This window comes from Megalops cyprinoides, chromosome 25, assembly GCF_013368585.1.
Source record: "Megalops cyprinoides isolate fMegCyp1 chromosome 25, fMegCyp1.pri, whole genome shotgun sequence".
NCBI classification, from domain to species: Eukaryota; Metazoa; Chordata; class Actinopteri; order Elopiformes; family Megalopidae; genus Megalops; species Megalops cyprinoides.
This window is the reverse complement of record NC_050607.1, coordinates 12506242-12521885: the sequence shown is the minus strand read 5'-3', so window position 1 is coordinate 12521885 and position 15644 is coordinate 12506242. Positions and strand designations below refer to the sequence as shown.

At 44.1% G+C, this 15644-nt stretch overlaps 2 protein-coding genes across 2 annotated transcripts; both read left to right on the top strand.

The window, feature by feature from the left end:
• The first annotated feature begins 1212 nt into the window (after positions 1-1212).
• mkrn1 (makorin, ring finger protein, 1) lies at positions 1213-10636 on the top strand. Its single transcript, XM_036520103.1, has 8 exons — positions 1213-1303; positions 2418-2546; positions 5733-5950; positions 7264-7484; positions 7801-8015; positions 8827-8937; positions 9125-9269; positions 10400-10636. Exons 1-8 carry the CDS (start codon positions 1224-1226, stop codon positions 10610-10612), a joined length of 1332 nt encoding a protein of 443 aa, XP_036375996.1. The 5' UTR covers positions 1213-1223; the 3' UTR covers positions 10613-10636.
• Positions 10637-13551: 2915 nt separating this feature from the next.
• tmem121b (transmembrane protein 121B) lies at positions 13552-14742 on the top strand. The gene has a single exon (XM_036519715.1). It carries the CDS (start codon positions 13552-13554, stop codon positions 14740-14742), a length of 1191 nt encoding a protein of 396 aa, XP_036375608.1.
• Positions 14743-15644: the final 902 nt, after the last annotated feature.

Genomic DNA, 15644 nt, shown 5'->3' with positions numbered 1-15644 from the left:
CATGGGTTAAAAGAAGCAATGATGGTGGAGCAATGAAAATATAATGAAAATGCAAACGCAATGTGGTACTATACTTAGTTATCAGAAACATACAATACACTTATAGGCATTACTCTGAAGTGGTATAACCAGTACAAAGCCCTTAGGCAGAAATATAATGTATCAGATTTTTTTTTTTTACCTTGAGAATAAAATTTATAAGGACACTCTTGGTTGAGGAAATAATACATTCCTGGCAAGGTTTTTTTTTTTCTGGCATGCGATGTCCTCTTGAAATACTGATTGAATAGTTGCAAGTCCGCAAGGCTTTGCTATTCGTTTTTACAACTTTCTGTTGTAAACTTCAGTTTAATTATTGGAATTGAAAGAGGATTAACATTCTGCATATTATGCATATTTTACAAATAATGTATGCAACGTAATGCACACGTTTCCTTCGTTATTAATATAATGACTCTAGGATTAGCAAGGTAAAATAATTTAATACAAACATACAACACCAACATTATATTACAGTTTTACTACAATATGTAACTTCTATTTTCAGCGGTTTAATATGTTTTCCAGTTACCCAAACGTCTTTATTATTATCAGAACAGCACATCCTCCACAACTTTTACGATATTAGCTCTCATTCATTGATCAGTGCAAACAATTTTTAGAAAAATTTCCAATTTGTCCTACATTTCTCCACTGCTCTTACCTTCTCGTGCTTGTGCCGTCAGAAATAAACTTTGACCTGTGTACTTTGCAGTGGTCTGCGTCTACTGAATCGTTAGTCTCTGCCGGGAGTTTGCACCGGCGCACGACATTGATTTAGGAACAGCATTACTTAAAACGTCCGCAAATCTTTTTTTTCAGTTTTTGCATTTCTTATTTGACCCACTGTTACCGATAACATAAATTCTTATTCAAGAAAAAATGATAAAAAGGACTCAAGTAACAAGCATGGCAGAGCTGTGAAGTAATGCATCCTTTTTACGACTATGTAAAATTACCTGAATGATTGTGATACCCTTCACCGGAATGCTAAGACTATTAATACTACTTCTGATAATACCCACAATAATCGTAATTATTAGTAATTTCTGGAACTCTAGGGCGCCCTCTCGAGGTACCTCAAGCATGGCTCCGCTCGGTTTGGATTTGTGGCCGCCGGAGATAGCCGAACCCGAGCGCGGCTCGCCGGAAGATCCGGGCGCTGATCTTAAAGATAAACAGTAATGGCGGAGGCAGCAGCGGCGACTACAGCGGCACCAGCAGTAACAGGAGGAGGAGGCTGGACCAAACACGTAACCTGCAGGTAGCACGATATAAAACATTGCCTTTATTAAATATGATTCATTGCGAATCCAAGTAATGTTTCATGGTTGTTATTTGACACGATCGAAAGGTGTATAGCTACTGACAACGCTGTCTTTGTGTTGTAGCTAGCTAGCGTTAGCTCGCAGCTATGTGTTGTTTTGGAGATATGCACAGCTAGTTAGCCCGTCAGACAGCGGTATTCCCTCTTACAACGCCGGAGCATTGGTGGCTAGTACATGACGGCTTACTAGCTCGGAGACAGTAGGTAGTATAGCTATGTCGCTGGCTCGCTAAGTCAGCAACGATGGAGCAAAACAAAAGGCATTTGCTTTGCGGTACCCGTTGATCTTGTTTGCCAGCTAGCTGAATATTTCGAAGATACCAAGTGAGGAAAACGCAGTCAACCAGGTAGCTGGCTTCGAAACTGGCACATTTTATATTATGTTAAATAATTTGCCAGCTATAATGTAAAAATTGTCAGTCGTGGTTGGCTGTGGGAATCTTTCATAGCTAGGTTGGCTAACAGAAATGATACCTGGACAGTTGACAGTGCTCACTTACGGGAATCTGTTCATAATATTGTTTCACATCTGAAAAAAAACCCTAGTTCGTTTGCAAATCCAAAGGTATAAGTAAACGTTAGCTAACAGCTAATTGTTGTTACAAACGGTATGTCACTGTTAGATCTTCAACAATTTTGAATCTTAGTTGGCTAGCATCGAATAACGAACGTGAGTTCAGTTGACCAGTAGCGTTTTCCTCTGGTTTTGTGAATATCCTCGTATCTTTAGTTGTGTTTTATTTAAACACTTTGAATGCACGTCTTGTTTGAAAGGAAGCTAACATTCGCTAGCAAACCAGAATGCGCACAGAGCCAGCCAGGTTGCTCGCAGCCTGCTCAGCGTTTCGGTGCATCTTGTACGTCATTGTAGAGCGAGACTAATGGCTGGTTTGCTAGCAAAGCTAGTCGGCGGTCATATGAAATGCCTTTCGGTCGTGAGTTCGGAATTAAAACTTGATGAAGTGCTGTGGCGAAATGTGATATTGCTTTTTTTAGCCGACCTGCAGAATTTTCAGTATTCACCTGCATCGTTCCATTCGTCTGTTTTTAGGTATTTCATGCATGGTGTTTGCAAAGAAGGGAACAACTGTCGATATTCCCATGACCTTACCAGCAGCAAACCAGCCATGATTTGCAAGTACTTCCAGAGAGGATGCTGTGCTTACGGGGACCGCTGCAGGTAAGCTTCTGGGAAGCGTCTTCTTTTTATATAGGTAGCTAATTTGACATTGGCATATTTATACAACCTAAACAATACAGTTGTATTTAGATAGTTCATAGATAGCTAAAATATGTCGCACCGCAGTAGATCTTGAACATTAAATGTGCTTGTAATGGAGTATGTAATGAACACTTTTGCAGTATTAATGATACAAATAGTTGTGTTCAGTAATTGCTTCACTGGGTATCGCTCTGAGAGTCCACAGGACCTGAGAAGATAACTGACAGTGTATTACCCTCTGACAATGCACTGCTGGACTGTAATTTCATGTCATGTTACTTCTTCCTCATTTTGCATTTAAAAATGAACACCAGGGAAAGTGATTTGTTGGACAAACCAAGCACACATCAGGAAAATGGTGTGTCATTCGGTCTGGCCAGAAACTTTTCCTTGGTTTTCCCTTGTTTTCCCCACAGAGCCACTTCTAGGTGCTTTTAGAGGCCATTAAATATAATATAGTATCTTTATTCCCATAAAACAATCTACATGTCGTTTTTATTCCTTGATAACTTTGTGTGTGTTGTTTTTGCATTTGCAGTATTTTACCAAGAAGATAATAAAACAATCAACTTCTAGTACACAGTTCTGTGCAGTATGCTATAATGCAGTATGGTGCCAATGGAGCAATCTTCAAAACAGCAGCATTGTCTATTGATATTATTCATTTCATTGGGAGTGGAGAGATACTCTTTAGCATCTGAAAGGATCAGGTCTATCATATTAACCAGCAGGTTACAGGTAGAGTAGACTAAATTTGCCTTCATTTGCACTGATTACACAAATCAATAGCATTTGTGTGCATGTGTTAAATAGTAGTAGGAATATGTAGTCATAGTAGAATACACTTTGAGAGGACCCTGAGAACAGAATAGACAATTAGCAAGCTGGTCAGAGCTGACAGTGCTTACTTGATATGTATGCATTCACGGGGTCTCCATAGTTACCACCCCTTCTATTCTGTTAGGCTTGATCCACTGCTGAAGAATGCATTTGCCTGTGTGGCTTGAACCGTGAAAGTAAATATGTAGCCTGTTAACACACGTGTGCTGATTTCTGTGTGGGTTGAGCCTTTTCGTTTCATCTGACCTGAGCAGCTGACCAGAGAAGCCTCAGATGATACATACCACTGTGCAAATTACCATTGAAATGTGATTACACCACTTCTGTCCCTTTCGCCGTGGAGGTTTCCTAATTATGCTCTCGGGAGGGGGAGGAATAGGGCTTTCCGCACCCATTAGCACCCCGTGAACAGGCTTGTGTGTGGCTGTATTATGTGTGACTTCCACATGGCATTGCTATTGTAGCACCCGGCATCCCGCGGCAGGACCGGAGCACCAGCTATTGGAATGTGTAGTGGTTCAGTGCACACTGCAGTCTGCATAACAATTACATAATGCTTTCCCTTGGAACGGCCCCGTGGAGTTCACTCGGTTCACTGTGTGATTACTGCACTCCTGTGTCGTTTATTTGTGCCTCTACATCGGCTGAACGGTTCCTTCGCTCATGTGCCTTTGTAAATAATGAGAAGGCGGGGGGGGTGGTTTGGAGTTGAACTTGGAGGTGTTTCTGTGAAACGGATGTGAAAAAGACCTGTTTCTTGAGTGCGCACGGGGGAGTTTCCTGGATGTAAGTGGCCCTTTTTCATCCCACTCGTCATCTGCAGATGTTAACGCAGGACCTGACACCATTCGAAACCAAAGCATTTCAGGGTGTGACGTTATGAGATTTATTCTTGTCCCTTAAACCCAGAGGAAGAGGAGGAATTTGCTTAAAATGACCCCTTGCTCAATCAGGCAAGCAATGGTTTGTTTCTTTGTCTAGATGCCTTTTCACGCAGCATATGTGAGCAATTCAGGAATTGGCCAAAACAGTCATGACTAAGCAGTATGGCAGAAAGGAAGTAATTAGTTTCCTTCAAATGTGAGGCTTGTTTTCATATTAATGTCTGTAATACAGTTTTGGAGCATGTAGGCATCTGGAGGATGGGAGAATATGAAAATGAATGACAGAGGGGCTGCCAGTAGCTCCATGCAAAAATGTATGTGATGCAATGTCTGTGAATGAGGAAGTGACTGGGTGTTATCAGTCATCTGGACAAACACTGTGCTTGTGTGTGCGTGGTAAACGCACTCAAACGTGGGTTTGGCAGTAATTATTCATGCAGTATTGAGTAACATCCATGTGTGGTTTGACCTTGTGTTTTTCAACTCGTTTCCCCATGTCGTCTCGCTGTGGGGACTTTAAAATGGAGTATTGCTACAAGTAAGTGCAAGTTTTGCAGTTTTCCCATCCCCAGCTAATTATACTCATGGATTTTCCTTTGTTTGGCCTAGGCTGCCAGTTCAGGGCTGGAAATATGTTTAAGCGCACTAAAGCCAGATTCAAATGAAGTGACAAACCGCATGTCATGTGGGTAGCTAATCCTGTTAAGTGGAAACGCTGGTCAGGTCCTATTGCAGTGTGCAGAAATCATCCAGGCTGCACAAATTGCGCCTGGACTGCAGGCTGCTGAATGGGGAGGTTTTTTTTTTTTTTTTTTATTATGAGGAGACGTTTCTTTTGTGTGCGCGCGGTTAGAAATAGGGCTGTTTACGTCAGTTCCCGCTGGTCCTCTGACATCATGCGCATTTGGAAAGGTTTAAGAGCGTAGAAGCTTGAATTCCAACAACAGCAAAAAAAAAAAAAAGATTTGGACTGATGTGAGCCTTCCTTTTTCAGGGGAACGAGAGAGACTCATCGTCGCCGGAGAGACGTTAATCTGCTTTAGTGGATGGCTGTGTGTGGGGTGACTCATAATGAGATTGATATTGGTCATACTGTTCAGAACTGGTACAGAAGAGCTGAAAATGTGAGGTTTGCCCTAAATCTTCAGCAGAGATCTGGCCTGGTGCGATTGCAGGGCTAGTGTTGACATTGAGGCTGTGTTGCCCTGTGATGATGGAGACGTGGAAGGAAATGCATGAGATACTGTCTTACACAATGAGAAGGGCACTACCGGTTACTTAGTTCTGGAGGCTCTAGTATAAATCAAACAAATAAAACATACATAGATGTAATTATTAATTACATAGATGTAGTTATTAATTTGTGCAGTGTTTGATTCCCTGTTCACATGGCATTGAATGAAATATGTCCTCTGTGCAGGTATGACCATACAAAACCGGCCAAGCAAGAAGAGCCGGATGGTCCCAAGTCAGCAATGCCGCTGCCCTCCGCCCCCCTCCCCACCGCTGGCACCCCAGACACCAAGCCCAGTGGGCCCAGCGGCGTCACCGACGGCCAGCAGCAGCCGCACAGCTCAGGGGCCAGGGACTGGGTCAACGCCGCCGAGTTCGTGCCAGGGCAGCCGTACTGCGGGCGAGGTGAGTCTGCCGCCCTGTGCTCCCCCCACGTGCCATGTCAGCTCAGTCACCAGGCGCGCAGAGGCCGCTGCTGCCTTTATATGATTTATAGCCTTACTTCACTTGTTCAGCTGGGGGCAGATTTTGGATTTCCTCTGTGCCTCCTGTTAGCCTGAGGTGGCAGGCTCAAAGGTGTGCACTGTGGCTGCTGGGTGACTCAGTCAGCAAGATGCTCATTTTGAGCGCAGGCCGAGGTCCTGCAGCCTGGGTCCGATCCCAGCCGTGCCGTCGGCCAACAATGGCCCACAGTAGTGGAACAAATTGCCTGCATTCCATCAGGGGAAGGGGTGGGTAGGTCAGCCAGGGTGTCCTCGTCTCACCGCTCTCTCACACTCAGCAATTCATCAGGAGGCTCAGAGTTGCCTGGATGAGGTCAGCAGAGTCGAGTCTGTCCTCCAGTTGGCACCCACTTCACGGTGGTGCACCGCATGACTTGCCATACGACAAAAAAGGTTGCGCTCAAGTGTCTGAGAGGATTGCATTCGTCTTGCTTGAGTATTCCCGCACAAGTGCAGGGGTTGTTGTGGTGAGATGAGCCTCATGTACAATTGGCGATTCCAAACAAGGTTGTGTAAAGTGAGAAAAGCAAAAAAAAAAAACGTGAACACCACTGTTCTTGTACCTGAGCAGCTGGTCTTCTCTGCCTGGTGTCTGTGACCAGGTACTTGTATTTCATGCACAGGCAAGATTGTAATCTTCATCCCTGAAATGAGCGGTATTCGGAGTGTTCACACAGTATTCACTGTTGGTGATACAGACTTTAAGTTGCAGGCTCCTGCATGGCAGTGTCTCCTGGCCTAAGACTGGCTGTATGTTAAAGGCAATTTTCCCTCTGCATGCATGTAGCATGACTCGTCTGTAGAGATCAGAAGCGCTGTAGGCTGCACCAATGCCAAGCTCACAGATAGTGAATTTTTGTGACTGTCACTTCAGCACATCATGGCCTCTAACCTTAGATGCTGTTTTGAGCTTAATCCTACTTGCCCGTCATCAGGAACATTAAAAAGAACTTTATGGATTAAGTATAAATGGTCACATTGACATGGAAAGCAACATAGGTATGTGCCACTTTGAGAATAAGGATGTCTTTAACAGAAAGATAAGATGCATCTGTTCAAGTGTGAGGGTGTCCTTGAGGAAAAGAAGAGAGGGATATTCTATTGTGGAAATACACGGGGGTCTTAGAAAAAGCAAGGAAGGAACATACCACTCTGGGCTTTGGGGTAGGGGTGCTCAAGGCTGTACCATTATGAGGCTGACCCCTGTGGCTGCAGCTGACCCGGTGCCAGTGGAGGGGCCGGGCCTGGTCATTGAGGAGGAGTACGAGAAGGAGCAGGCAGACAAGGAGCTGAAGAAGCAGCTCTGCCCGTACGCGGCGGTCGGGGAGTGCCGCTACGGGCTGAACTGTGCCTACCTCCACGGTGACGTCTGTGACATGTGCGGCCTGCAGGTGCTCCACCCCTCCGACTCCGCCCAGCGCTCCCAACACATCAAGGTGAGGCTCCTGGGTGACCCACATGGTGTGGGACACTGGATCCAAAAGGTCACGGTCACAGGTCAAAGGTTACCTCCTATTTGAGTGAAAGCATTACCTCTTAGTCCAGCAGTTAGTGAGGTAGGTTGAACAGGCTGTGAGAAATGCCTTTCAGCTAGCAAGTAACTACAGATGAGTCACAATGGGTGAGTCAACTTCCTTTATAATTCGTGGCTCCAGTGTTACCAGCCAATCCCTGTGCGTGGAATGAAGGAATCCTGGGAGTCTCCAGTATTCTGTGCCGTGCCCTGATGGCCTTGGCCGCTGTGCTTTGCAGGCGTGTATCGAGGCTCACGAGAAGGACATGGAGATCTCCTTCGCCATCCAGCGCAGCAAGGACATGATGTGCGGCGTGTGCATGGAGGTGGTGTTCGAGAAGGCCAACCCCGGCGAGCGCCGCTTCGGCATCCTGTCCAACTGCAGCCACTGCTACTGCCTCAAGTGCATCCGCAAGTGGAGGAGCGCCAAGCAGTTCGAGAGCAAGATCATCAAGTAAGGGTTGCCAGACCCGCCTGAGATTCAGCCGATGTAAATGCTGCTATTTACCGGTAGCTGTAAAAGCGAGGTGCTAATTATTCATCATTCCCATCAGTGATATTCGTAATATCGATTCAGTCGTGACCATTTCTTCTCTGTGTGTGTGTGCGCGTGTGTGTGTGCGCGTGTGTGTGTGCGCGTGTGCACGTGTGTGTGTGTGTGTGTGTGTGTGTGTGCGCGTGTGCGTTCTTTTGCCTTACAGCAATGAGTGTAGTTTATTTTCTATGCATTAACATGTCTTACCTGGCATTTCACATGAACACAGTGTGAAAATATTGAACTTCTTTTAATGGCAGTTTATGATGAGGTTTTCCACATTGATTTCAGTAATTTGGGGCATAACAAATTAGAGTGCATTATTGCACATCATATTTCAGTGTCCCAATTCTAATCATAAGTCCTATCAGTGCTCCCATTTTGAAACCGAAGGCTCACACCTTAAACGCTTAAGTAATACGCAAGGAGCCTGTGTCTTTCTGACATAGTTAGGAGGATAAAATGGGCAACCACAGTATTCATGAGTATTCTGTGATTTATATTAGCTATATTACTGTGTATTGAAAGCTATTACTGGAATAGTTATTACTGGTTTTGAGGTTGACGTTCACCAGCATATATGTGTTCCTATGAGGTGTGGTCACATATAGATCCTTTAACAAAGATCACCATGGCAGAGGACTGCTATTGGCGTCGCATTAGCATACTGAACCTAAAGCACTTGCTTGCCGGCCAGTAACCATGAGTTGTTGCCTCTGCCTACTTCTAGGTCCTGCCCTGAGTGTCGAATCACATCCAATTTTGTCATCCCAAGTGAATACTGGGTGGAGGACAAAGAAGAAAAACAGAAACTCATCCAGAAGTACAAGGACGGCATGGGGTACGGACGAGCGAGCTTGTTTTAACACACAGATGATGGTCACCGTGATCTCAGGCTTGCACCAAGGAAGGCTTTTGTCCGGCAGCAGACCTCTCCGCTGCGGTGCTGGTAGAATGCTGTTGTGTGTCAGGCTGGCACAGACGTGTTGGAAGAAATAATAGCCCATTTTTCTTCTCTGCCACCGCAGAAGCAAACCATGCAGATACTTTGACGAGGGTCGCGGGACCTGCCCGTTCGGAGCCAACTGCTTCTACAAGCACGCCTACCCCGACGGGCGTCTGGAGGAGCCCCAGCCACAGAGACGGCTCACAGGCTCGGCCGGGCGACACCGGGTAAGCACCAGCAGCAAAGCTGCAATAAAAGATCTCGGGTCATGTTTATATGGTGCCTTTCATGGACTTCAGAGCCCTTTATAGTACATTACGTTTTTTTCTGACTCGGCGTGTGTTATTAGCCAGAGCCACTTGCAGTCACAAGAACAATGAATACGACAGAGCACGTCTGGACACGTGTCCAGCCATCACACAATGTGTAGCACGAGCACCAGTGGGAGACATGGTGGCCACGTCATTGGTTGGGGAGGGAGGGATTTACCCAGCCTGCTGGGGGAATTGCCACATGGTCAGATCAAGAAGTGCTGTAGTGGCCACAGTGAGTCAGGTCTTTGGTTAATTTCTCATCATTGTTTATTGTGTTACATCTCGCCAGTCTTTGTAGATTCCTCGTGAAAATGGTAAAAAAAAATCCCTGTTATCCCTTTTTGGAAGGCCAGCAGGGATGTGATTTGCATGTTCACATGTTTAATCCGATTTCATTAACTGGTCATCACATCTGTTTACTCTGTTCACGACATGACAAAGCTGTTTTTTCAAATAGACTTATTTGAATTCATTAGTTGCCTTTTACTACCCCTTACTTTGGTGTGTGCTTGTCTCATATTCCATACATTTACATTGTCATTTAGCAGGAAAAAAATGCATTTTTGTAAATGTAAACATTTCATAGTTTGGTATTGTAATATGATTATAAATATGTTGTTACGAAGTCTGGCTAGTTCCGACCCTAGGGTTTTTCTTGGAAGCGACTGCGTAATCACTTGCTTTGCGGAACTAATATCACCTTGTTTGCTGTCAACTTTCTGCGTTGGACCTGCAGTGTTGGTGTTATGCCGATTTCCCCTAAGTGTCTTTATGAGCAGCTTCCCAGCTTTGGCTGATGCCTTTGCTGGCTGTAACTGATTAATAATAGCTGTGCTTTTCCCTGGGGTGGGGTGCACTTCACGATTAGTTGAATTAATATTATGAATTCAATTTATGTGCAGTCACTGCGTCAGTAAATGAGAACAGGCTGAAAAACAACCCTGTGCTAGCACCCCCCCACAGCCGCTAACATCCAATGGTTTCCGAAAGTTTTTTTTTTTTTTTTTTTAATAACAACCCCCGCCACCGCAACCGCTTTTCAGAATTCCCGGCGGACGCCCCTGTGGGACCTCTTTGACGAGCGGGAGAGCAGCGACTCCTTCGACAACGAGGACGAGGAGATGGTGACTTTCGAGCTGAGCGAGATGCTGCTGATGCTCCTGGCAGCCGGCACCGACGACGAGGTCACTGACTCAGAAGACGAGTGGGACTTGTTTCACGAGGAGTTGGACGATTACTACGAGGTTTACCTATAGCACTCCTCCCCAGCCCAAGCCCCCCCCCCCCCCCCCCCAAAAAAAAAAACTGCACCCCCCCCTTTTTCTCCTTCACTAGACCTAGTATGGACTGTCATGTGTGAGTGTTGGCAGTAGCTTCTTTCCCTGTGTTGTGGCAGTGCCTTTAAGCAGGCCAATAAAAGAATTTAAATAAAAAGGAGTTAAAAAAATATTAATACAGACAAACAGGTCAGTGCACTCGTGCTAAAACATTTTCTAGAAACCCCCCTCCCCGTCCGTTCTGTGAGTCTGTCAGTGTTCGGTTTATTTAAAAATGAGCAAAGAAAATGGGAAAAAGACGGTGGGAAAAAAAATACCAGAAGAAATTGGAACAATATCACCAATAAACCTTCTAAACTATATTCTTGGGTGTGGGTTTGGCTTGTATATCATCTACCCAGGTGTTTTAACAGATCATTTCAGAGGATGTGGAATCTTACCGGTGAAGACTGCAGTGGTTTTAATATCCTCTTGTTTTTTAATGCACTGAATTTGGGTGGTGGGGGGTATCTTCCTGTAACATATGCACAAATGCACTCTAAAGTTCATACAAACACCACATTTCCTGTCCCCAGGTATGGAATGTGGATGAACACTTTTTATTGTTGTTATTATATGGGTCCAAGAGCACATTTTATCCTCTCAGTTTCACCCATCTATGAACACCTGTGGTACCTAATAGCAAGTCCCTGCTAAAAACCAAATCAGAATAACACCCTGTTGATTTGGGCACCTGACCCTAGAATTCAAACGCAGAAACTGAATGTCTATGGAGATTACTACTGTTAAACTTAAAATTCATTTGTTTCAGTGAATGATGCATTTTAAGGCTGGGAAAAAACCAAGCCACACCCAAATTGTTGGCTTATCTGTGTTCAACTGCTATGAAATGCGTATATTTATGATGAAATATGTTTTGTTTTCTATGATCCAAAACCATTCAACACTATTTGGAGATTAAAGTTTATTAACAAAGGATTCTGGGGCTTACCGGCTGCGTTTTTTTTTTAAACAAACTGATTTAGCCTGTGTGTGTGTAACCCTAAAGCGAAGCATTCAAGTGCCAGTCCTCTCCTGAATGTCTCTGAAGGTTGCTATACTGCTATAAGGTCCTGCTTTTCACCTTTCAATTTCAATATTGGTGTACTTGAGAATTGTTATTTTGTGAATGGAACTTTCCTTCCTGTGCTGTATGGCAAAACAGGATAGATCCAGCGTTGTCAGGAGAACTAGTTTTCTCTGTTTGTTTCAAAATTAAGGAAGTTTGACCTTGGAGCATCATTTATTTGCTTAGCCATTGTTCTCACTGGCCATGTTTAGATGCGGGTGGAGCATATTGTGCCTGGGCAGTTCCAACCGGAAGTAAGGCAATTTCTCGTCAGTACTTTTTTGCGCGCACTTCCGACAGGTCTTAATTTTTGATCAAAGAGAGAATTTTAAAACTTTTGTTTGATTGAAGTGGTTTATATTATGGTCTGTTTTCACGGGTAAGGCTTTCCTTTGCTCCACCGCACTGCTTTTCTGATTAATTTAGCGGCACAGCGGAACACAGCAGAGTTGATTTAAGTTGACCTGGATGTAACAATGCCAGGTGGATGAATGAGTGCAGGCACCAAGAATGAACACGGTGAGAATCAATACCTGGCTGAAAGCCTGGGATTGGGCCATTCGTTTGAAACCCAGTCTGCCACCGCTCATCTTGTTAGTGCTCAGAGCTGAGGAGTAAAATATCACTGAGACACCATTACTGTTCTGCTGCAGCTCTCCACTCCAGACAAATGCCTTCACATTAATATAACATGCACTTAGCCTCGGTGGGGAAAGTGATGAATCCATTCATACAAACCAAATTGCTTTCTTTGTTCTTAAAGTTAAGTAAGAGTGCGTTTCAGCGGCCATGTGGGAAATGGAAAAGGTAACATTTGCTTTAAGTCGTCTCTGTAAGTCGGGCACAAAATGTTTTGTTCGTTTTAACAGAAGACTTAATATCAGCTGAGGTTTAGGATGTCGCATAAAAATGTAAGTAACTGCCTGTTTTAGCTCCTATCTGAGACACACACAACGTAGCCATTAATACTTTTTTTTTTATTTTATGAAGAACAATAAATATTTGATTGACATTCCTTAATGATTTAACAGTGACTGCAAATAGGAGAATGACTTACCAAAAATTGAGTGGCTTTGAAATTTTAAAAAAAAACATACAGGGAGTAGATCAGGTCTTGGAAAAATCTTTTTAAATGTAATTAGGTTTGCATCTCCTCAGGTGACCTTTATCTTTTTTGAAGGTCCTGTGCTAGTAAAAGCAACCAGACTTGGCATCTCTTAATCACAATCTCCATTTCCTGGATGAAATTGCAGGGACACAGGGGACATCTTAATATTCTCCATCAACCCACTTTCCATTTATATTACAATTTTATTTTCCAGGGGTCACTGATGGTCTCAGCTGGTTTAGCAGACTGGGCGAAAAGGTATGTGGCAAGTGTGTTTATGGCTCTGGAATGATAGTCAATCACAAGTGCACTACACTCCTGCCCAGAAAAAATTTAAAAAGGTTTAAAAGGTTGTTTTCTTTCTATCTTATATCTACAAATTAAGGATGTTTTCTGGAGTTTCGGTCCCTTATTTTGTGTAACACGAGTACATTTCAGACCGACCACACGTCATAATAAAACACAAGTTTGTATCCTTGGTTCGTAATAATTATTAAATGAGCCACCACGGAAACGTGCATCAATGACGAAAAACGTTAGAAATACACTACAAATCGGTGAATATAAACAAACCAACAGAAGACGGTCCATTCCAATGTTGAGGAAAAATCCATGCCGGAGTTTTGGGCATCCTCGCACCCCCTCCATCTCAAAGCATCTATCACTACAAGCGAAGAATAAAGGAGAGACAGCACATATACAATGATCGCAGCATTTGGAAAAGAAAATTCCGAAACCGACTTTCCCCACCCCGAAGCGGTGATCTGCCCATCTCCCCTCTCCGCGTCCTCGGAAAACCGCGATCTGTTCATTAGAAACACCTCGTCTAGGAGAGACACGCAGACCTCCACAGGCAGCGCGAACCCAGAGGAAAGCAGCACAAAGCGCCTGGTCTGTTCTGCAGCTGCCACCGCTGCCTACATCATGACATCTGGAGAGTTCATGCATACCACTCCCCTGTTCATCCGGAGATCCAAGAGAAACATCCTCTATAAGATCCTCTGCTTCCTCGTGCTGCTCCTCCAAGGAGGCATCCTAGATTTCTACCTGATTGTGTTCACCGATCTCTACTGGTGCTCCTGGATAGCCACCGACCTAGTGGTGATGACAGGCTGGGGAATTTTCTTTCTAAAAAACGCCAGGAGCAAACGGGAGCGAGCTTGTGGATTCCACCAGAAGAGCTCCATATTCGGCTGCAACCTGGGGGAGTTCACCTACGCTTACCTCGCCTGGCTCATTTATGTCATAGCGTGCACCCCTAAAGTGGTTCTTATACTGGAGACTTCGATCCTAGACCTCATCATGTTGAAAGTGCCGCTCGGAATCACCGGCTTCAAGATCATCATCACGCTTTCCGCGCCGCTGCTCTACTGCCTGATAAACTCAGTCATCGAGGACTTGAACGGAGCGACACGTTATCATTCCCAGAGTTGCTTTTTGAACACCTGCTTGGACATGCTGGACAGCTTCACTTTGATCGAAATGCTCCTAAGGAACGAGATTCCAACCGTCTACTTGAAGTACACTGTCATCTCCGTCTACTTCATCGCGCTGGGTGTACCCGTGCTTTGGCTGTACGAGCTGACAGCCTCCCAGATGCGCTGTCGGTGGATCTGGTCTAGGTTCCTCTCCGGCGTCTTGGTCAACGCTCCTTTGCTTGTTGTAAGATGTTTTCTGGTTTACGTTTACAAAATGCCTATGTCGGTGTTGATGTTTAAGAACATGTTCTTCCTGGGTTGTAAGTGCCTGGAGTTGATTGAGCAATGTCTAACCGTGCGCGGAGCTCGAAGGTTCGCCAGCAGTAACCCGGCACAAGTGTCCCATTGCGTCTCTGAGAACGACATGTGTCCACACGGCTATGTCAACACCTTGGCCGTGACCACTCAGTCCTAAGCCGTTTATTCAGAGGAGGAAAAAAAATACACTGTATTGCTTTACAGTTCAATTAAGCGGGACCATTTCAATTGTTGAATAAGCCTTACAGACTTACAGTCTGTCCCCAAAATGATTTCAACAGGTGCTACAACCAGAGGCTACAGTATTTATCTTTTATTACCATTTCGCATCTGCCAGTGGCCATAACTATACGCTGATAATGCCTGGAATGGTTGTTTTTGTGATATAATGGGAAAATTTGTGCGGCGTGTGAACAGAATTATTAATTTGCACTTGTACAGCCTGTTGCACTTTAATGGAATATAAAGGTGTGTTTTTGATCTAATGTGAAGGTGATGCGACGAGTGCAATGTTTAAATTTGATGTTAAGTGACTGAATACTGTAGTGTTACGGTTCGGTGTTAATTAATGTCAGTATAAAATGTCTACGAAGACGTTTTGAAATTCCAAACACTCCTAAAATGCCTTTTCCTAAAGAAACATTCACCACTATACAGATACAGATAATCTTTTATCTGTGTACAGATACAGATAATCTTTTTTTTTATTATCTCGTTTAAGTACGCCATAATGGGGGCAATGTCCAACACGACATCACAGCGATTTAATGAGACAAAAGTCAACTTTAAAAACTACAGTTTGCGTGGAGTAACGATATCAAACATAATTGCCATGGATTGAATAAAATAACTCACTTTTACTTTTCTTTGCGTAATTTAAAAACAAGTGACATTTTGAGTAGCTTTATTGTGAACACTAATGATTAGAGAGGCCATGCCTAGACCATCGCTTGTATTGCATATTTTTTAGAGTATATAGAGTTCACAGACCTTTGTTTTCATGTTAATTTATGTTTTGTTGGTATGATGTTTCTAAATCTTCCGTTAAAAGGAATACCT

Excerpts from the sequence above, each read along its gene's own strand:
- mkrn1 (XM_036520103.1), top strand. The coding sequence starts at position 1,224 with ATGGCGGAGGCAGCAGCGGCGACTACAGCGGCACCAGCAGTAACAGGA. Across the intron at positions 7,485-7,800 it reads AGCGCTCCCAACACATCAAG|GCGTGTATCGAGGCTCACGA; the intron begins GTGAGGCTCCTG and ends TGTGCTTTGCAG. Across the intron at positions 8,938-9,124 it reads AAGTACAAGGACGGCATGGG|AAGCAAACCATGCAGATACT; the intron begins GTACGGACGAGC and ends CTGCCACCGCAG.
- tmem121b (XM_036519715.1), top strand. The coding sequence starts at position 13,552 with ATGATCGCAGCATTTGGAAAAGAAAATTCCGAAACCGACTTTCCCCAC.